The sequence below is a fragment of the Meles meles genome, chromosome 6, assembly GCF_922984935.1.
Source record: "Meles meles chromosome 6, mMelMel3.1 paternal haplotype, whole genome shotgun sequence".
Taxonomy (NCBI): Eukaryota; Metazoa; Chordata; class Mammalia; order Carnivora; family Mustelidae; genus Meles; species Meles meles.
The window spans coordinates 41,840,965-41,863,847 of record NC_060071.1 but is presented as its reverse complement, the minus strand read 5'-3'; the positions used below and the strand labels follow the sequence as shown (position 1 = coordinate 41,863,847).

At 35.9% G+C, this 22,883-nt stretch overlaps 1 protein-coding gene across 6 annotated transcripts in view; it reads right to left on the bottom strand.

Moving 5' to 3' along the window:
* The window catches only part of TCF12 (transcription factor 12), a 385,612-nt gene that overhangs the window by 193,553 nt on the left and 169,176 nt on the right, over positions 1–22,883 (bottom strand). Inside the window, exon 3 of one of the 6 annotated variants that reach the window (XM_046007723.1) lies at positions 19,438–19,499. The exons of the other annotated variants lie outside the window; for them this stretch is intronic. Within the exon in view, the coding sequence (XP_045863679.1) occupies positions 19,438–19,485 (48 nt within the window). The 5' untranslated portion in view covers positions 19,486–19,499. The remainder of the gene's footprint in view (positions 1–19,437; positions 19,500–22,883) is intronic. 6 annotated transcript variants of the gene reach the window in all.

Genomic DNA, 22,883 nt, shown 5'->3' with positions numbered 1-22,883 from the left:
CTTAATCAAGTGAGCCACCCAGGTACCCCATGTATTTAAGTTTTTCTTGAGGATGAATAACCCCTCCAGGTAACTTTTTTTAAAGTTATTATTATTATTATTATTATTATTCTTTCTTTTGTATTCTCTACTCCCAAACTCAAACCCTGACCCTGAGATCAAGAGTCACATGCTCTTCCTACTGAGACAGCAAAGCACCCCGCCAGGTAAGTTTTTATTGATGAAGGGTAGGAAGTGGTTTCATACAATTACTGTAACACCAGACTGAATAGCAAGTCTTAAATTGTCTTGGATGGGAAGGGAGGGAGAATCAAACTCTTTGAGAGGTAAAAGGATTCTCCAAAAATATGATGGATACATAAAACACTGCTTAGTACAAGGACATAAATTACTTTTGAATGTGAGATCCCAGAGGATCACCTAAAAAAAGTACATACGGGTTCAGTTCTAAGTGAGCCCACTCATGTTCACAAATGTATCCAAGTAATTGCTAATGTCATCTGTTAGAAGCAGATTTGATGCTTTTTTGCTCTAGCCTATAGCTTTGTCATGTTTGAAAGTTTACAAGCAGAAAGTTTTCTATATTTCATCTGTTCAAAGTTCCTTCTCTATGTGGAGAAATCAAAACATCTTTAGGCATAACAGGAAAAAGTTTATTGAAATGGGAAAAGTAAAAAATATATTACTGAATCCAGACAGTATGTAAGATTTTAGAGCCCAACAAACCATAGTGTTTACACTCATTTTATCTACCATACAGATGAGGAGACATTAGTTAAGCTGAGTGTCTTGCTAAAGATCTGGAAGTGAGGAACTGGGCTCGCTGAAGTTAATAAAAATGCCATATACCTCATAATAAATTCACAGGGGATTCTAAAACTAACACTATGAGGCGAATATAGCCAAGATTCTCATTTTACGTATTAAAAAACTAAAGTTTAGAGTAACCAAGATGACAAAACAGATGGACTCAAACTCTGAATCATTAACTTCTAATAAGAAGTTTCCCTCTTATTCTGTACCAGTATTATATGCTATATAAAGTAAGTCTTGGGGCACCTGGGTGGCTCAGTGGGTTAAAGCCTCTGCCTTTGGCTCAGGACATGATCCCAGGGACCTCGGATCGAGCCCCACATCAGGCTCTCTGCTCAGCAGGGAGCCTGCTTCCCCCTCTTTCTCTGCCTACCTCTCTGTCCACTTGTGATCTCTGTCAAATAAATAAATAAAAAATATTAAAAAAAAAAAGTAAGTCTTGCTCCTGAAGTTCTTGTAAATTTCCTTGATATTAAGTTCAATAAGGATGAGCAAATCTCTTTTTGGTGCTTTTAAGAGACTTAATTCTGACTAATTTTTTTCCATATTGTAGGTCTCCGTATTTTAGGTTTTTCGAGTCTAAATTCTCAATTGCCATACTTCTTACAGATTTTGGAAGTTAACTCTTTAGGAATGGCTATATCAAAATCATAAATCCGTTAACACATGAAACATATAAAGTGAAGAACATTTTTGCACTACGAGTATAAAAGGATGTAATGTAAGTTAGTTTATTAAAAAATATTAACACATCTATACTTATTTTATATATAAAATTCAAGGGCAAAATGTAAATTAAGAATAATGCTGTTATATTAGTTTGTGATATTATAAATAAGCAGCACCACAAGGATTGCTGTTTCTAAGAATACAGGAAATATTACATAGAAGAGGTTCCAATTTTTTTAAGTTTTAGCTCCACCTACTATGTGGTTCTCACCAAAACTACAGACAGTAACTTCAGACAAGAAGCATACTATTCTGTTGATGGTTTCTAATCTTTAGATTTTGGCTGCTTCTCATTAACTGGCAAAACTTAGAGTCTAACTTATTTCCAGTTCAGAAAAAGATGCTCCATTTAGGGCAAAAATTTGAAAAACAATGAGAAGTAAACTCAATTAGAAAATTCTCTACCTTAAAAATTATAAAATATTGTGCAACATGTATAAAATTTTTAAGACACCTGTTAATTTCGTTTATTCCTAAATTAACATCCTGAGTTTACACCTATAAAAGGTTTCTTTTTTAAAGATTTTATTTATTTGAGAGAGAGTACAAGCATGAAGGGGGGTGCAGAAGGAGAAGCAGACTCCCCACTGAGGAGCTGATGTGGGGCTCAATCCCAGAACCCTGGGATCAGGACCTGAATCAAAGGCAGATGCTTGGGAGCCCCTATAAAAGTTTTAGTAAAAAATAACAAACTTGGGGCACCTGGATGGCTCAGGCAGTAAATGTCTGACTCTTACATATTTTAAAGCTTTTATCTTCTACTACTGTATGTCAACAGTCAAGCATAAAATAAGTGTTCAATAAATATTTTTAAATATTTGGGGCCCTGGGGTAGCTCAGTGGGTTAAGCGTCTGCCTTTGGCTCAGGTCATGGTCCAGGGTCCTGGGATGGAGTCCTGCATTGGGCTCCCTGCTCAGCAGAGAGCCTGCTTCTCTCTCCACCCCTCCCCCTGCTCATGATACCCCTCTCTCTCAAATAAATAAGATCTTCTTAAAAAATCTAAATATTTGCTATTTGTGAGATCAATTCAAATAAATCAAATCCAGGAACAAATAACACTGCCACAATAATTCTTGCATTAAGAAGGGATAACTAATTGTAAGAACGGATACCTACCAATAAGCAAAACAATGTTCTTGCATTCAGTACAATAACATATTTTTATTTTTTTTTAAATAACATATTTTAAAATAATTTTAAAACACCAGTTCCATATGTTAAATTCTGTTGAATAATGTTTATTTTGTATTAGGTGAGAAAAATAAAAACAAAAATCAATTAGTATATAGAATAATATTTAACCTCTATACAATTTACAAGAAAAAGACTAGAAACTGTAAGTATTACGAGTTTTAAATTTTAGTTGTCTATATTTTCTAAAATTTCTATGAAAACCATTTACTGCTTTCAAAAAAAGATAAGTTTTTCAGTTTTTCCTCTAACATGATTAAAGTACCATACTTTCATTGTAGAAAATGGGTAATTATACAGAAATAGTATCAACTAAGTAGGGGAAAAAAAGTCCCATTTTACCTCAAATGAAATGCAAAATCAGAAACATTTTGACATTTTCCCCAATTTTTAAATGTTTCTAAATTAGTTTACATACGTAAAAATGTATGTAATAAATAGCTACATATCCACCACTCAACAAATAAAACATTGCCAATACAGCTCAACCCCTATGGAATTCTCTCGAATTCCCCTCTGAAGTAAACAATATCCCAAGTTTGTCTTTTTATTGCTTTCATGCATTACTTAATACTTCTATTACATATGCACATTCCCTAATATATAGCACCATTTTGCATGTTTCAAAATGTTGTCTAAATAGTATCCCTTTTTCTTTACTCACTTAACATTCAATATGTAAGACTAACACATGCTGAAAATGTGTAGCACTGGTATGTACATGTCACTACTATATAATATTCTATTTATAAACATACCACAATTTATCTATCCATTCCCCTTTCAATGACATTTAGTTTGCTTTCCACTTTTCTCCATTACAAACAAGACTGCTATGAACACTTCAGTAGTATGTCTCTTTGCATATACATGACAATTTATGTGAAATTTTCTCTAGGAGTGGAATTCCTAGGTTATAGAGTACGCACACTTTCAAAGTTACTAGATATTGCCAAACTGTTCTGTAGGACATAAATATACTATCATCTAGGAAAAAAAAAGTCTCATATTTCATACTAAATTCAGAAAGTTTCTGAGCTATACAGAGAGCCCCAACTTATGAGAGAAAGCTTCTAAAGCCCACTTACAAGTTTTATGTAATTTGTGATGCACTTTCCAGATGGTAAAAAACAAAGCAATCAAGAGTACATTTCCTTAACAGTTCATTTAACCCTTATGTAGTTTTTTTCTTATCCAAAATAGACCATTTAACCTGGATTAAAAGCTAGTCCTTTGTCATAATAAATATTAGAGACCGTATTTGTTAAATGAGTTAATCTTCTCTAGGCCCCTTTACATTAATGTTCTATAAATAAAAGTGCGTCCATTACTCCAGGTGTTGATCAAGCAAAATTTGACAGAAATAAAGTAATAGTTTCAGTTTGTTACCTGGTCTTGATGTTCAGTGTTAATACAGGCTGTCATAGCCACTTGGCAACAGTGTTGACTGTGCTAATTGTTAGATCCTGACCCCACAGGCATAATAGCTCACAGTTCATGATTTAAAACAGTAATGTGTATCTTGGTAATATCTAGAGTACTTTTAGATTCCCTTGTCGGCCACCGTGACACTGACCAGGATTCAGCCATTTAAATTGCCTCTTCCTGCTCCTATGAAGAAAGCCACTCATCTTTAAGGGTAAGCCCAAATTAAAAGTGTAATGCTCCTTTGATAACTGGCTCATATGGGTGGTAAATCTGTGGCTTGGATTTAGTTCCCTGAAGGTAAAAGTAAATAAAACATAGATGAAAGATCAGGGATTCCTTTTAGGAATACACATGAAGTCTTCACTTAATCTATATAATTTAAGGTTTTCTGTGCCAACAATAATAGCATTGGCATCTATTTGATACTATTTGCAAGAATATGAGTTAAGGGTTCTACTCACTTAAACCTTACAACATCACAAATCTTCACAACACATGAACTATTATTCTCATTACACAAGTAAGGAAATGAACACAGAGAATTTACATAATTTACATGATATTCAATAGCAAGTAGCAGGATGAGTCTGAACCCAAGCAATCTAATTCCAGAGCCCACCATGGAATGCTGCCTCTCTAGTAGTAACTGCTCCTCCCTGGAATTATTGTGAATTAAAAGTCTCAATGGCAGGTTAGAGACACAAAATTAAGAGTCTATTTGTTGAAATAGTAATTCACAGGTGAAAAGAAATTAAGCCAGAAAAATGCAACAATAGTAAAACAATAAAAAAAATTTTTTTTAAACCACCCAATTTGGCAAGTGGTATTCGAAATAGTGAAGGTAGTTATAAGAGCTTTTGAGAATTTTCTGAACCTGTGGATTCTGGTGGGAAAAAAGCAAACAAAATGGAAAATGGAAAATTTTCCTATGGTAAGTAGATAATCCAATACATTCATTCATTTCCCCCGCAGAATATTCCCCTTGCCCATGGTGGGAATAAACTGCAGTAACCTTCTGTGATGCTGAGATAGTTTCTGCAGAGAATTGCAAACAGAGGCCCCAGAGAACCTAAAAGGAAAATCATACACCATTAGGACTAGTAGCTGAGTGCCCCATGTAAGATTGGGTTTATAATAATGACACGGCAACTATAAATAATAATTAATATTTATTACAATGAAATGGACAGGAAAGTCTAGAGAAAGGCTATGTAACTCTATCCCAATAAACTAAAGTGAGCCATCTGAATGACACTGAAAATTAAAAAAAAAAAAAAAAAAAAAAAGTAAAAATCTTTAGGGTCGGAGCCTTAAATACAGCTTCACCCTAAGAAACAGAATCAGAGGAAACACCCAATTTTCCTTCAGAAATTGGTGACTTGTTTTTGCAGCACTGAAGCTAATCAGACAAGAGAAAGACCCACTATCCCTTCTTCTGCTCCTAGATGTCTGGAACCCCTGGTAGTCACCAGGCTAAAGGACCACAGGTGCCATATAGATATTCCAACGAAGAAAGAAAACTTTACTTCTACCTAATACCAAAGGAAGACAGTGCCCCGATTCCAGATATATAGTTTCTCTTGGAGAGTTCTCAGCAGCTGAAAAGTTAGGACTTCTTTTCTTTTTTTAGGACTTCCTTTGAAAAACAGAAAAGCATCGTCATCAGGTAAGAGAAGTAGGTACAAATACTCCGTGTGGATGTATCTAATACAAAACCCCTAACTTTTAAAGATGACTCTTTAATGATAAATGGGCTTCTGAAAACTAAACATGGTCCTCTTAGCTCAAGCTTCTATATTAAATGAGTAGGTCAGTGAAAGAATTCAAGTTCTTCTTGCATTTTGTGCATTAAGAATTTTTAAATTTGACAAAGCATTCAAAATATTTTTGAGAAAGCTTCTAATTTTTTTAGTTTAAGTACTTTTAAAAATTATATTTGCAAATGACCAAATCTGCAGCTTTAGAATCAGATCTCTATCAATGTTAATATTTCAAAGATGTATTTAAATAAACTTTCAGATTAGCCTTTTATTGTTTAGAATATCAAAGGAATTAAACTCTAAATACATTACCCCTCCCATTTTCATGGCCCTTTTATAACAAAAGATCCATCCCTCATTCTTGCATGTTTTGCAACTTATCAATATGTAGAGCTAGCTCCTCCATCAGTTGCCTAATCAGGAAGGCCTCCAAGCAACTCTAAACATACTGCTGAGGAATGACCTGTGGGGGGAGTACTCATTTACCAGTTTGAGGAACACATTCTAGATTTCCATATGGACAAAACAACTTTTTAAAATCACTAAAAGCTGAACTCTTGTGGCTATTCATGTGTCCAGACATCTTAATTCACTCATATCATACATGTATTTAAATAACCAAATTAAGTGAATTCAAGAATAAAATTAATGTAATAAAAATGGTTCCATCCTTCTTCTACTCAACTAAAAAACCATGCACCCTGGAGTAAGCATCTCATTCCATGAATATTCTATTGTATAAAGATAGTATTCTTCACACACTATGATATTAAAAAACCACCAACAACTTTTACCTAGTAAATAACAACACAAATAGCTATCTCATCCATTATCAGAGGAAAAACTCTACTCTGGGGTGTGTGTGTGTGTGTATTCTATGTGTCCAATTAAATAAAATTGACAAGGCAAGTTTGAGTGACATTACTTTACTAGAATACTTCTGGTTAATACACATAATTAAAAGTAAAAATAGTGAGACAGTTACTTCTTTAAAAGTAAAATTATACTGTATTTCAGACATGCAATCCAAACTAATACTGTTTTACTGTATTTGCAAATACTTACAAAAATATAAGCTTAATTAACTACATTTGCACACAATACAAAATTTTCAGATACATAGAAAAACAAAAGACCAGGATCCCTTTGATAATCAACAGTAGTTCACAGTATTACCAGTCTTTTTTAATATACTTCCTAAGAGAGACTGGGAGATGTACCACTTAAATATTAAGACTAATAGTGGCACAAACTGAATTATCATCTACTTGATTAAATGTGACAGTTTCATTTAGAGCAATAACTGAAATTGATTTTCTCTTTTTTTTCTGCTCTCTGCTTTGAGTTCTTATGTTTTCAACTATACTATCAATCTCTAACCTAGATGGACTCAAGTATGTTTATGGACACTTCTGTGAGAGGGATTTTTTTTTTTCTTTCCTGCTCTTGACTTCCTTCTCATTATCCTCTTCCCTATAATCTATCCATTTTACCTGTCTTCCATATCTTTTTAATCTAGTTACTCATAAAATTAAAGAAATTAAATCAAATCATGCATATGGAAGTAACAATGCATATGTATACGTCAGTAATACTGCCAATAATTAATCAGACTGATACAAGAATGAATAAAACAGTCTTTAACTTCAAGGTGCTCATAGTTTAGAAAAAAAGAAACAATACCTAAAAATATTTTAATAAAATGAGTAACTTTTGCATGAGGTCTGAGCCTGAGATGTGTCACATTACAGCTTCCAAAGGTTTGATCTGTATTCTTAGACTTCCTAATTAGTCTAATGGGCAAGATGGCATAACCAGTAAAATTTTAAATGATGCCCAAGCCAGTGTGCAAACTTCGAAGTTAAACTTCCTGAGCTGAGTAAGAACAGTTTGGAGATAGTAATATATCAGCACAACCTCAAACGAGAACATCAAAACAGAGGGAGCACTCTCAGGCAGAAGAAACAGCATTAAGATTTGCTAAAAATGCCCTACAGCATAATGAACATGTTGCTAACTAGAAAACAAAAATGTCAACAAGCACATACCTCTGGTGGCATCATAACCATCACAGTTAAATTTTACTGGGCGCCTTATATGTGCCACTATCTACAGATGATCCATTTTCCCCATCTTAAAAATTTAAAGGAAATTTTGTCTTAGAGATTTTAATCTTCTCAAAGTCAGAGAATGGTAGAGAACTGATTTAAACTTGGGAACTATGACAACAGATGACTTAATGTTAGTCGCTGATTTTTTTCATTTCCAGCACCAAGAAATCTAGTAATAGAGTACACACTTAAATAGAGAATAATTTCCATTAGACAAGCCATTTTCAACGTCTCAAAATCCCTTTGGTCTCCAGACTTGTACAAAAATATTCTGTCTTAAAAAATATTTTGTCCCTTCAAGCTCTATTACAAAGCTGTCATCATCAAGACAGCATGGTACTGGCACAAAAACAGACACATAGATCAATGGAACAGAATAGAGAGCCCAGAAATCGACCCTCAACTCTATGGTCAACTAATCTTCGACAAAGCAGGAAAGAATGTCCAATGGAAAAAAGACAGCCTCTTCAAAAAATGGTGTTGGGAAAATTGGACAGACACATGCAGAAAAATGAAATTGGACCATTTCCTTACACCACACATGAAAATAGACTCAAAATGGATGAAGGACCTCAATGTGAGAAAGGAATCCATCAAAATCCTTGAGGAGAACACAGGCAGCAACCTCTTCCACCTCAGGAGCAGCAACTTCTTCCTAGGAACAATGCCAAAGGCAAGGGAAGCAAGGGCAAAAATGAAATATTGGGACTTCATCAAGATCAAAAGCTTTTGCACAGCAAAGGAAACAGCCAACAAAACCAAAAAGACAACTGACAGAAGGGGAGAAGATATTTGCAAACGACATATAAAGGGCTAGTATCCAAAATCTATAAAGAGCTTAGCAAACTCAATACCCAAAGAACAAATAATCCAATCAAGAAATGGGCAGAGGACGAAATGGATGGAACTAGAGGGTATCATGCTTAGTGAAATAAGTCAATGGAGAAAGACAACTATCATATGATCTCCCTGATATGAGAAAGTGGAGATGCAACATGGGGAGGTTAGGGGGGTAGGAGAAGAATAAATGAAACAAGATGAGATTGGGAGGGAGACAAACCATAAGTGACTCTTAATCTCACAAAACAAACTGAGGGTTGCTGGGGGGAGGGGGGTGGGGTTATGGACACTGGGGAGGTTATGTGCTATGGTGAGTGCTGTGAAGTGTGTAAACCTGGCGATTCATAGACCTGTACCCCTGGGGATAAAAATACATTATGTGTTTATAAAAAAATAAAAAATAAATAAATAATTTAAAAAAAAAAAAAAAAACCAGGGGCGCCTGGGTGGCTCAGTAATTAAGCTGCTGCCTTCAGCTCAGGTCATGATTCCAGGGTCCTGGGATCGAGTCCCGCATCGGGCTCTCTGCTTGGCAGGGAGCCTGCTTCCTCCTCTCTCTCTCTCTCTCTCTCTGCTTGCCTCTCTGCCTACTTGTGACCTCTCTCTGTCAAATAAATAAATAAAATCTTAAAACAACAACAACAACAACAACAACGAAACAACAACAAAAAAAACAAACAAAAAAAGAAATGGGCAGAGGACATGAACAGACATTTCTGCAAAAAAGACATCCAGATAGCCAACAGACACATGAAAAAGTGCTCCACATCACTCAGCATCAGGGAAATACAAATCAAAACCACAATGAGATACCACCTCACAGCAGTCAGAACAAGTCAGGAAACGATGCTGGCGAGGATGCGAAGAAAGGGGACCCCTCCTACACTGTTGGTAGGAATGCAAGCAGGTGCAGCCACTCTGGAAAACACCATGGAGGTTCCTCAAAAAGTTGAAAATAGAGCTAACCTACGATCCAGCACTACTGGGTATTTACCCTAAAGATACAAATGTAGTGATCCGAAGGGGCACGTGCACCAGAATGTTTATAGCAGCAATGTCCACAATAGCCAAACTATGGAAAGAACCTAGATGTCCATCAACAGATGAATGGATAAAGAAGATGTGGTGTATATATATAATATATATATATATATATATAATATATATACACATACATACAACGGAATACTATGCAGCCATCAAAAGAAATGAAATCTTGCCATTTGCGATGACGTGGATGGAACTAGAGGGTATTATGCTTAGCGAAATAAGTCAGTCAGAGAAACAGAACTATCATATGATCTCCCTGATATGAGGAAGTGGAGATGCAACGGGGGGTGGGGGGTAGGAAAAGAATAAATGAAACAAGATAGGATCGGGAAGGAGACAAACCAAAAGAAACTCTTAATGTCACAAAACAAACTGAGGGTAGCCGGGGGAGGGGTGTAGGGAGAGGGTGGTGGGGTTATGGACATTGGGGAGGGTATGTGCTATGGTGAGTGCTGTGAAGTGTGTAAACCTGGGGATTCACAGACCTGTACCCCTGGGGCTAATAATACATTATATGTTTATAAAAAAATTTAAAAACTGTAAAAAAATTTTTTTTTGTCTTAAAAAATACTGAGAACCCCAAGGAGCTTTGTTTATGTGGAACATATCCAGTGGTATTTACATTAGAAAGCAAACCTGAGAAATTAAAAACACAAGAACTCAGAGCATTATCATATTATTATAAAACATTATCATATATCATGGAGCATCTGCATACTCCAGAGTACATTTAGGAAAGAACAAGACTGAAATGGCAAAAAATGTTTTAGTTGTATGAGAATAGTTTTAACCTAGCAAACATTCGAAAGGGTCTCAGAGACACAAAGAGGCCCCTGGAACATACTACGTAAATTGCTGGAATAGACAATTCCCTATATTTTAAAATAAATTATGAATCCTGATTAACTAGTACTGTCAGAATCTGGAAACCCTGGTTGAAGACTATTTATAACAGAGGCCTCATTTCAACAGAAAGGAAAAAAGATTCAGGGAAGTCAAGGGGCATTCTTAACATCACACAGCTGGTTGGTGGCAGTTATTTATTTATTTATTTAAAAGATTTTATTTATTTGAGATAGAGAAAATGAGAGAGAGCGCATGGGGGCAGGGAGGGTCAGAGAGAGAAGCAGACTCCCCACTAAGCCGGGAGAACAGCGTGGGACAGGATCCTGGAACTCCAGATCAGGACCTGAGCCCAAGGCAGTAGCCCAACCAATTGACCCACTCTGGTGCCCCTGGTGGTAGTTATTTAATCTTACTATATTAAAGAACAGATTTTGTCTTTTGATTATAAAATATCAGTAGACAATTATTTGGGGACAGTTGGTAGTAAGGAAAGCAATTACATAACAACAAGCAGGTATTAAAATTCCAGGGATTTCTGGAATACCCCAGTACTCTCAGTTTTGTTCAGAAAAAGCTGTTGTGCAGGCTTTGTATCTCCATTCACTCATGTATGTTGCTCCTAGGGTTTCTACTTTCAAGGCAAATCCATGGCTCTTATCGGATCATTTCTATTTCCATTAGCACTTCCAGGCAGGATAGAGTAACAGTAACCAGATTAACCCTCACACTTGAAACAATAAAAAAAAAACAAAAAAAAACCCACAAAAAAAAACAGCAGTTTTGAGACATCAGACGTGGACAGCGCAGAATACTGATCCCTGAAGAGTGGGGAAACAAAGTGAATCCAAGGACTGCTGATGGGTACTAGGGAAGAGGGATATATCTCCACCTAGAGCTCCATACCAGAGAAAAGTAAAGAATATTTCAGGCACAGAGAAGATGAAAAACCTCATCAGCACCAGACATGCACAATGAGAATGTTAAAAGAAGTTCTTTAATCACAAGAAAAATAATACCAGCTAGAAATACGGACCTACACAAAGAATTAAAGCATGTTTTCTGAACATAATGGCATTAAATTAAGTATCAATAAAAAAACTTTCATTAGAGAATCCCTAAATATTTCAAAATCAAACAGTACACACTTCTCAGTAAGTATTCAAGGAAGAAATCAATGGGAAAATTGTAAAGTATTTTGAACTGAATGAAATGAAAACTCAACATAGCAAAAACTGTAGGATGCAGGCAACAGCATGATCAGAGGAAAATTTAGAGCAATAAAGTGCCTGTTAGAAGAGATAAAAGTTCTCAAATCAATGAGTTCAATTACACCTTAAGAAACTAGAAAACAAGGTGCCTGGGTGGCTCATAAGGTTAAGTGTCTGCCTTTGGCTAAGGTCATGATCTCCAGGTCCTGGGACGGAGCCCCACATTGAGCTCCTGCCTGGATCAGCAGGAAGTCTGCCTCTCCCTCTTCCTCTAGACCCAGCTTGTGTGCTCGCTCTCTCTCTCTCTCTCTCAAATGAATAAATAAAATCTTAAAAAAAAAAGGAAAAAAAAAAAAACAAACGAACTAGAAAACAGGGGCACTGAGTGGCTTAGTCAGTTAAGCATCTACCTTCAGTTCAGGTCATGATCCCAGGATCCTAGGATGGAGTCCTGCATCAGACTTCCTGCTTGGCAGGGAATCTGCTTCTCTCTCCTTCTCTACCCCCTCCTCTCCTCATGCTTGCTCTCTATCTCTCTCTCAAATAAATAAAATCTTAAAAAAAAAAAAAAAGGAACTAGAAAACAAAGAACAAATTAAATTCAAAATAAGAGTTACAGAAGTCAAACATATCGAAAACAGAAAAACAACAGAGAAAACCAGTGAAACCAAAAACCAGTTCTTTGAGAACATCAGTCAAATGATAAGCCATATTGAAAAAAAAGGGAAACAATTCATTGATAATATCAGGAATGAGGTAGGGACTGTAACTAAAGATTCTACAAATTCTGTGCCAGGTAGACTCTAAGATAGCCCTCAGTGATCTCTGGTATTCATACCCCCCATATAAACCATTCCCCCGGAGTGTGAGCTGGCCTAGTAATTTGCTTCTAACCAAAATAATATGGCAAAAGTGTATGATGTCATATCTGTGATTAGGATCCATAATATTTTGTCTTCAGTCTGGCTAGCAGACCTCCTTACTTGCTGGCTTTGATGAAGTAAGCTGCCACAATGGAAAGGCCTGGCTAGCAAGATAATGAAGAAGGCATTTCCTGCCAATAGCTACAGGGAACTGTGGCCTTCAGTTCAACAAATAAAAAAACTGAATCCTACAAACAAATACGAATTTGGAAGCAGATTGTTCTCCAGAGGTCTTACAGATGGAACCCTGATTCTGACCAATATCTGGCTTACCACCTTGTAAGAGACCCTGAAGCAGAGGACCAAGCTAAGCTATGCCCAAATCCTCATGAATAGAAACTGAGAGACAATATATGTGTATTATTTTCAGTCAGACACTAAATTTGTGGTACTTTGTTGATATTTCAAAAGATAATTAACACAAGTATGTAAAAGATAACAAATAAATACTACAAACTTTATGCCAATAAATTCAACTTAGATAAAATGGACAAATGGACATATTACTTAAAATATATGAACTAGGGGTGCCTGGGTGGCTCAGTGGGTTAAAGCCTCTGCCTTCAGCTCGGGTCATGATCTCAGGGTCCTGGGATCGAGCCCCACATCGGACTCTCTGCTCAGTGGGGAGCATGCTTCCCCTGCCCGCCTCTCTGCCTACATATGAGCTCCCTCTGTCAAATAAATAAATAAAATCTTAAAAATATATATATGAACTAATAAAGCTCACTCAAGAAGTAAGTAACTTAAGTAGTCCTTTATCTATTCACAAAATTGAAACTGTAATTAAAAATCATCCCCAGAAGAAACTCCAGGTTCACATATCTTTTTTAAAGATTTTATTTATTTATTTGACAGACAGAGCTCACAAGTAGGCAGAGAGGCAGGCAGAGAGAGAGAGGAGGAAGCAGGCTGCTGCTGAGCAGAGAGCCCGATATGGGGCTTGATCCCAGGACCCTGTGATCATGACCTGAGCTGAAGACAGAGGCTTAGCCCTCTGAGCCACCCAGGCGCCTCTAGGTTCACGTATCTTAACTGATAAATTCTACCAAACATTTAAGGAGGAAATAATACCAATTCTACACATCTTCCTCAAGAAGTTAAAGAGTAATACCTCTCAACTCATTCTTTGAATCCCATCTATTAGCATGATACCAAATTCTGACACAGTATAAGAAAAAAAATCCTACAGATCAGTATTACTCAAATATAAAAATTCTTAACATCTTAACAATAATTCAATAATACATAAAAAGGACAGTATATAATAACCCAGTGCCATTTATCCCAAGAATGCAAAGTTGGTTTAAAATTTAAAATAGTGATCAATTCCTAGAGTAACACACTAAAAAATTATATGACCATTTCAATAAATGTGGAAAAAACATTTCATAAAATCCAAAGTCCATTTTTGATAAATACTCTCAAAAAATTAGGTATAGAAGGGAATGACCTCAGTCTAATAAATAACATCAAGGAAACTTATAACTCACATCATGCTTAATGGTGAAATACTGTTTTCCCAATATCAAGGACAAGGTAAAGCTAACCATTCTTATCACTACTGTTCAGTACTGTAGAAGATATCATAATCAATTCAATAAGAAGAAAAAAAAAATCCTGATTGGAAAAGAAAAAGTTACTCACATTCACGGATGACATACTATCCAAACAGAAAACCTTCCAGCATGTACAAAAGAGCTACCATAACTAGTGAGTTTAGCAAGGTGCAGGATACAAGATCCATATACAAAAATATATTGTAGCCATCTTTACATAAGACATGAACACCCAGAAACTAAATAAAAAATTTATACTAGCATCAAAAATTATGAAAGAGATAAACTAAGTAGAAGACATACAAGATCTGATCAGTGAAACTACAAAACATTACTAAAAGAAATTAAAGAAGAACTGAATAGAGATATACCACACTCATGGATTAGAAGACTTCACATTGTTATCAATTCCCCTTAAAATGATCTATAAATTCAACACAATCCCAACCAAAACCTCAGAATTATAGAAACAGAGGGCACCTTAGTGGCTCAGTTGGTTAAATGTCTAAAGTCAGCTCACTTCAAGATCCTGAGGTTTTGGGATGACATCAGTCTCTGTGCTCACCAGGGAGTCTGCTTGTCCCTTTCCCTCTGCCCCTCCCACTCTCCTGCCCCTGCTCGTGTTCTCTCTCTTTCTCGAATAAGTAAAATGTTTAAAAACTGATATGCTGGTTTAAAATTTTTCAAATTATATGCAAAGTCCCTAGAATTTGTAAAACAATTTTGAAACATAATAACAATGCTGGAGAACTTACATTGCCTGACATGAAGATTATTTTATTATTAATGTGTTTTTTAAAGATTTATTCATTCACTTGGGGGGGGCAGAGAGAGAAGGAAGGAAAATCCCAAGCAAGAACCCTCCTCCCCACTGCCAAGTGTGGAGTCTGACACTGTACTTGATCCCACCATCCCAAGGATTATGACCTGAGCCAAAACCAAGAGTCGGCTGCCCAACTGACTGAGCCAACTAGGCGCCCCTGAAGATTTATTTTAAAGGTACAGTAATCAAGATGCTATATAGTATTGGCGTAAAGACTGAAAAATCAGTAGAACAAAAGAGAGTTCAGAAACTGACCCTCACATACATGGTCAATTGATTTTTAGCAGAGAAAACAAGAGAATTCAACAGGGAAGATAATCTTTTCAACAAATGATGGTAACAAAACTGGAGAGCTTTATTAAAAAAAAATCAATTTTAACTCTTAATTTACACCTTTTACAAAAATGAACTCACAATGGATCACATATTTAAATTAATAATTAAATGTATGTCATCTAATGTACTATTTCTTGAGACTATTACTAGCAATCAAACTCAATTCATAAGTAATGCAAAAGGATTCCATGGTGGGGAAAAAACTGTGAGAAGTGTATTCTATTCCCTTCTTAAGGAATTATAATTTACAATGCTTTATTAAAAACTCATAAATCTAACAAAGAAGTCTAATTTTGTTTAACTCATTACATAAATATATTGGACTATGAGCTCTCTATTTACACGTTACTTATTAATATCTTATTAAGCACAGTTTGAAAAACCATGATCTTGATGAAAATTTTTGTTTTACATGTTATGAACTACTGTCCAGCATAAGTAACATTTGATCAAACTCACTTGTCTAAAGGGAGAAGTCTCCGAGCTTGAGTCCTTCGTTCTCTGTATTATAAAACAGACTACCGTTTTCAACTGATATGCCCTAGAGGTTTCATAACCAAACTCTGCTTCAATTTCTGTGCTTCTACTCTCCCTGGGTCATCATTATCATAACCTTTATCACCATATAGTATAATAAACTGTTTTCCCCATGAGAATGACTCATTTGCCCAGACAGTACGGACTGATCATTTTGTTTTGTTTACCTATTCCAGAGACCAGAAAATTATGGAATCTCAATAAATGCTGCATGAATGAAAGAACTGAGCAAAAAAAGGATTCCATGTGAACAGCCTACAAAGAGTACAAGCCCAAGAAAAGACTGCAGAACTCCAAATTGTGAAGAAAGATCCTGAGTAAAAAGTGATCTAAGAGAGTAAGTTACGGTTAATGGGAAATCAAGAATAATATTTAAAGAGCAAGAACTCAGAAGACTATAAACTCAATGAGATGTAATGGTATCACCAATACAGAGCAGACATTTGCTTACAGGACAGTTGATATTTTCTTGCTACCACTAAGTAACTTCTTATATTAAACACCAAGAAAAAGATCTGCTCCATGCAAAACGTAGCGTATTATGATATAAAACCACATGAAAGTAATTATTCCATTTGACAGCACAAAGGTTTAAGTATCAGCTCAATGCACTGAAAAACACTCCAAGCTTGTTATTTGCAAAATAAAAATGTTAGAATATATGACAAAAGTACATCACAAAAGGAATTAAAATTAATCTCTCACGCTAAGCCTTTGACATACACAAGCTCATTTAGGTCTCATAACTATCTTGTGGGGTAGATACCCTTTCAAACAAATTTGAGGAACTGAACGGTATACATCCTATTGTAAGAACGTAGATTACTAAGAATCTATACTCACAAAAATCTGGGCTGCCCAATTTTTTCCCAATAATCTCTAAATCCCAAAATCTATAAGGCAATAAACTTATCTAATAGTTTCAATTTTGTGAACAATTCACTTTTCTTGACCTACAGAACCTCTTGTTGGTCATTTAAAAACTGCAACAGATCCCTCATCTTGTTCAGGACATACTCCAGGAATGGTGGCCTCTCTAAGGAGCCTCTCAAACTCGTATAATTCCTATGTAGCTTTGTATCAAAATGGATCTGTAATTTTTCATGACACTGGATGTAAGAGGAGGAACACTTACACACTACTTAATAAATTCCAGATATTGTGCTTTCTAAAACTTCTGGTGTTAATTTTCACGCACTTATTATGAAATAAATCTCTTTGCCAATGAGAAATCTGAGGCTCAGAATTAAGCATCTTATCTTTTCCAAGGTCAAATACAGTGGTGAAACCAGAAAGGAAACTCACCTAATTGATTCAATGACTTATATTTTTTTAAGTATAAAATGTAAATAATATTTTTATAAGAAATAATGACAGTACCTTCATCTTAAAACTTCTAGAATATCTGTCTTTAAAGTCCTGAACAAGGGGCGCCTGGGTGGCTCAGTGGGTTAAAGCCTCTGCTTTCGGCTCAGGTCATGATCCCAGGGTCCTGGGATCGAGCCCCGCATCGGGTTCTCTGCTCAGCCGGGAGCCTGCTTCCTCCTCTCTCTCTCTCTGCCTGCCTCTCTGCCTACTTGAAATCCCTGTCTGTCAAATAAATTAAAAAAAAAAAAAAAAAAAAAAGTCCTGAACAAGGAGGAATAACAACTGTTTTGGGTTTCTTTTATACTTTGGCAAGTGATATGGTAGAAGGGAAGACTAATTTAGAGTCCTACTGCCTGGCTACTAGTCTTGGATGTTTAATATCTGTTAAGTTATCCACCTTCTCTGAACCTCAACTTCCTCACTTCTAAAATGGACAGGATTTTAAAAATGGCTTCTTGGTAAGCTGGTGTGAAGCTTAAAATAGGGAACATGTGAAAGGTTTTATTTATTTATTTTTTTAAAAGATTTTATTTATTTATTTGACAGACGGAGAGGCAGGCAGAGAAAGACAGAGATGCATGCTCCCTGCTGAGCAGAGAGCCAGATGCAGGACTCCATCCCAGGACCCTGGGATCATGACCTGAGCCGAAGACAGAGGCTTTAACCCACTGAGCAGCCCAGGCGCCCTGTGAAAGGTTTTAAATGATATTGTAACAAATGCTAGTTATGATTACTGCTTTTACCAAAAAATAGGCTAAGTGGACCTAGAAAGGTATCCAGCCCAAATCTACCCTCCATTCTGTTCTTATGGATAAGAAATATGTGAATCTATAGAAAATAAAAAAGTTGCCAGAAATAAGACCTCAACAATTACAAAAAGGGACATAGGAGATATTCAAAGAGTAGTAAGTTTTGAATTTCATCTATTAATTTAACGACTAAATAGGGAGGGAAAACTGAAACAAGACAAAACCAGAGAGGGACAAACTGAGGGTTGCTGGAGGGGATGGGTGTGGGAAGGATGGGGTGGCTGGGTGATGGGCACTGGGGAGGGTATGTGCTATGGTGAGTGCTGTGAATTGTGTGAGACTGATGAATCACAGACCTGTACCCCTGAAACAAATAATACATTACACATTAATTGAAAGAAAATTTTAAGACTAAATAATGATAAGATTTAAAAAAGAGAACTGTAAAGATCAGTTTTGATAACGATGCTATATGACAGGCATGCAAAGTTAGGTAAAACAGTAAGGTGACAAACCGACATAAAGGCTGGTTCCAAAAGCTATGTGACAGTATCTGATAAATTTACGGGTAAATAAAAAAAATAGAAGGTCTGCCTAGATCTTAAAACGGAAAAGTAGACAACCTGATAGCTGTGTGATTTCTTTCATTTTAAATACATGATAGCAAGAGATTTAAAGGAGCTTACATCATCCTAACCCAATTTTTTCCTTATCCAAGAACTAAGATTACAAGTTATAGGCAGGTGTTGTTTTGAATACAAAGAAGAGTAACACACAACATTTTCCCTCATGGGTTTATTTATTTATTTATTTATTTTTTATTATTTTTTAAAGATTTTATTTATTTATTTGACAGAGAGAGAGAGAGAGATCACAAGTAGGCAGAGAGGCAGTCAGAGAAAGAGGGGAAGCGGGCTCCTCGTTGAGCAGAGAGCCCGATGTGGGGCTCAATCCTAGGACCCTGAGATCATGACCTGAGGTGAAGGCAGAGGCTTTAACCCACTGAGCCACCCAGGCGCCCCTCAAGGGTTTATTTAAACCTAACTTTAAAATGCACCCTTTTCTCATCTATAGTTTTTCTGCACATTCAGAACATTCAGAAGGAGCAGTTACATAACAAAACAGATTAATGGGAACATAGATGCAATATATAGAAAACACTTACTTTAATTCTCTGTCCCTCCTGTCTTGCTTTGCTATTTAACTGCTTCATCTCGTGTTTTGTACCTGAGATCAAGAGGCATAAAATACTATTTCAAAATTTGTGTGTCCTTTCTAATTACTGCATTTGAACTTGTAGTAGCTATAAAACCTACACCATTTTCCCCTTCAAAAATAAAAACAATAGCAAACAATAAACAACTAGAGAAAATATCTACTCTAAAGAAGAGAAAGTAGCACTAAACTTTATTACCCATCAATGCTATCAATGGAGGACAATGAGTAAAAATTTATTTTTTTATTCACACAACTAGATTTTCCTATTTATAATGGAAACTATTATAACCAAACAATTTGGTAGTTGCATCACACAACTGCAGCTACCTTGTCAAAACCTGAATAAAACACGGGAGTTTAATTCAGGAGTCGTCATTCTGTGGGAAGAGTGAATATATACAATTTTATATCTTCCTCAGTTGCTAAATGTGCCAGTTTTTTTTTCCTTTGAGACACCGCTCCTCTTTCCATTATTTTGTGATCTTGATCCTATCATCCTAATCTATCTTATTTCATTGTAAGTTAGGCCTATCTACGTAGTAGTATCTTACCAGATCATCCTATTTCTTGTCACTCTTTTACTTTGGATCCATCCCTTGTACCACAATATACTGATCTTCACAAAATCCTTTGCGTCATTCCCTGCCTAAAAATTTATTTTTAAGTGGCTCTCTAACTCACCAAAGGATAGACTATGTTCCTTGAACAGAGGGTTACCTGCCTTATCACATTATTTACCTATATAGCAAGATCATTTACTCTTTACTGAATTTCGTGATTTTGAGGGCTCTGTACTTGTGGTCTCATCATTCCACACTTCCAAGGAAGCTGTCTTCCTTTTACTCTTATTCATACAAATACTGTTTGTCCTACAATGGTCTACTCAAACACTTTCTCTTCACTCTTTCCTAATCACCAAAAGTAATCTCTTTATCTCCTATAACCAATGAAATTAATTTTATAATTAACTATTTGCTGCCAAATAATTATAGCTTCTTCACTGCTGCCTTAAGAGTTAAACTTTTATAATGTATTTAACTCTTTAGGTAAATATGACTTGTATTTCTAACCATATTTCCTGAACTCTAATATATACTTCGTTCTCTTTTAATGATGGAGAAATTGAGTGCCTCTACAAATCTCATCATCTTAAAATTGGGGAACCAGAGTAAGCTCATGTTCCTTAAAAAGCAGAAAGACAACATTATCATCCTTATTTACAAAGATAGCTCTCAGACCGCTGTGCTATACTGGGAGAAGGAAATTACAGGTTCTCTCTATCCCTAGATATTCCCAAGGCCTCTATGGTCAAATGTAAATGAAATACTCATCAGGCTCTCCCAAAACTCTGGCCAGTATAACCCTTCTTAGGTTCAGAAGAACCTCTGTGTATTATGTATAACTAGCACATAGATGAGGCTCTATTATCTCATCTCCAACTTGCTATCCACCCAACTATAGAATGGCTGTTTGTAAGCTCATCCACATGGATGAAAAGATACTGAATGCCTGCTAAGAAGGGAGAGAACGCTAGGCAGAATTAAAGGTCACTTTAGCTACATCAGGCAGAAATGGTCTAGGAGCAGCTAGAGAGGTAACATTTAACTCATTCACAATACCTTATAGACTCAGCTTAGTTTCCATAGAATCTGAAAGCCAGGTGTCCATTCTAGTTGAATTTTTACTTATTTTTGTTTCCCTTATCCAAAGAAGTACCCAATCTATGGCTTTGAGTATGAATCTTAGAAGGGAGAGCAACTCCTGAATCTCTGTACTCTCATATTCATTTTCTACCTGACTTGGGTCTATCAGGCTGCCATCCATGTGCATTTCTGATAAACAGCCAAAGAAATGGCCACTGCTGGTGCTTTTTAAATAAAATGAACCCTCACCCTGCTACCACACTGTAACAGGTAGCAGAAAGTCAGAATATATATTAAAACAAAAGACCTCAAAACATACCTACTATTTATTTCTTGATTAAGAGTCTGAAATTATTTTGTGCTGAGTCATAGATAGCCGCTAAACCTAGTATTTTAAAGCCAACTCATCACCACATAACTGGTTTTCCCCTTCTCCACTAATAGGCTTGAGTCCGGAACTTTGCTAAGGTAGTTATTATTAGTATCCACCTCCCTTCTATCAATGAAAAAAGGAAAAGGAAAAAAAAAATTGAAGCAAGGAGAAATAATTTGCCCAGAGTCATACAGCTAGGAAGTAGAAGTGCCAGAAATAGAACCCACACAACTTGATTTCAATGTTCAAGCTCTTAAATTCTATGCTTGTCTGCCTCATGACATGCTATGCGGGCTAGCAAACTTTTTTTTTTTTTAATCATATCATGTCCCATGTCTTCTTCTGAAATATCAATTGCAGATCCTCTTTTCTCTTCAGCTTTCTCTTCTCCTCTCCCATTCCTTCTGTATATGGCAAAAAAATTAAGACATTTCTTCTTTGACTTGGGAAATACTAAGATAAGGCTGTTAAAAAGTAACTGTATAGAATCTGGAGTATCTGAGTTCTAGACCAAAGTCTGTCATTAACTAGATAAACTGTCTAGCCAAATCTTATGTGTATTTTGTATCAAGAGCACCTATCTCAACCTAGCCAAATTTCAAACTCTCTTAGTTTTCTCATCTATACAATTAAGGGACTGGACATAGAGAGCTAGCACATTTTCTAGTTTTGAAATTCTATGATACTGCAAAACGGGGAGGAAAGGAAGAGCAAAATGGATATGACTGTTTCACTCTGCAAACCATATTTTATGCAGAGAAGGGAAAACCATGGTAGAAATTTAGCCACTGAAAATATAAGCAGTCAAACTCATGTAATTGAATGTTGCTTCTTTCCCTCAAAATAACTACAACAGATTATAAACCTGAAAAATGCTCACAATTAAAATGCCAACGGCTGGTCACTGCTAGTCACTGCTGATGCCTATAAATATAATTCTTATCAGTGGTTACCTACCACACTGATCTCTCTTACTTTTTAAACTGAGGAATGAAAAATTCTGTATCTTAGGGAAAGAATGTCAACAGGAAGACTTCTCCCATTTCCTGTGAGCCCTACTATAACACTAGGATGCAAACCCCAATGGTACTTCAGTACTTTCAGCTTGGCCTAGGTTGGACTGCAGAGCTGAGAGGGCAGGAAAACCAAGGTGTCATGGCCCCTTGAAATTTCCATGGACTAAAATGATCACACAACATTTCAGAAATGGAATATGTACATCAGGAAGTACAACCATGAAAAAGAAAAACGAAGTATTTGTTACTTGGAGAGAATAATAATAATGATGTAATAATAGTAATAGCAGCTTTCATTTATTGTATTAATAAATGAAATTAAATACTTCATAGCTATTATTACATTTCATCTTTACTCAAA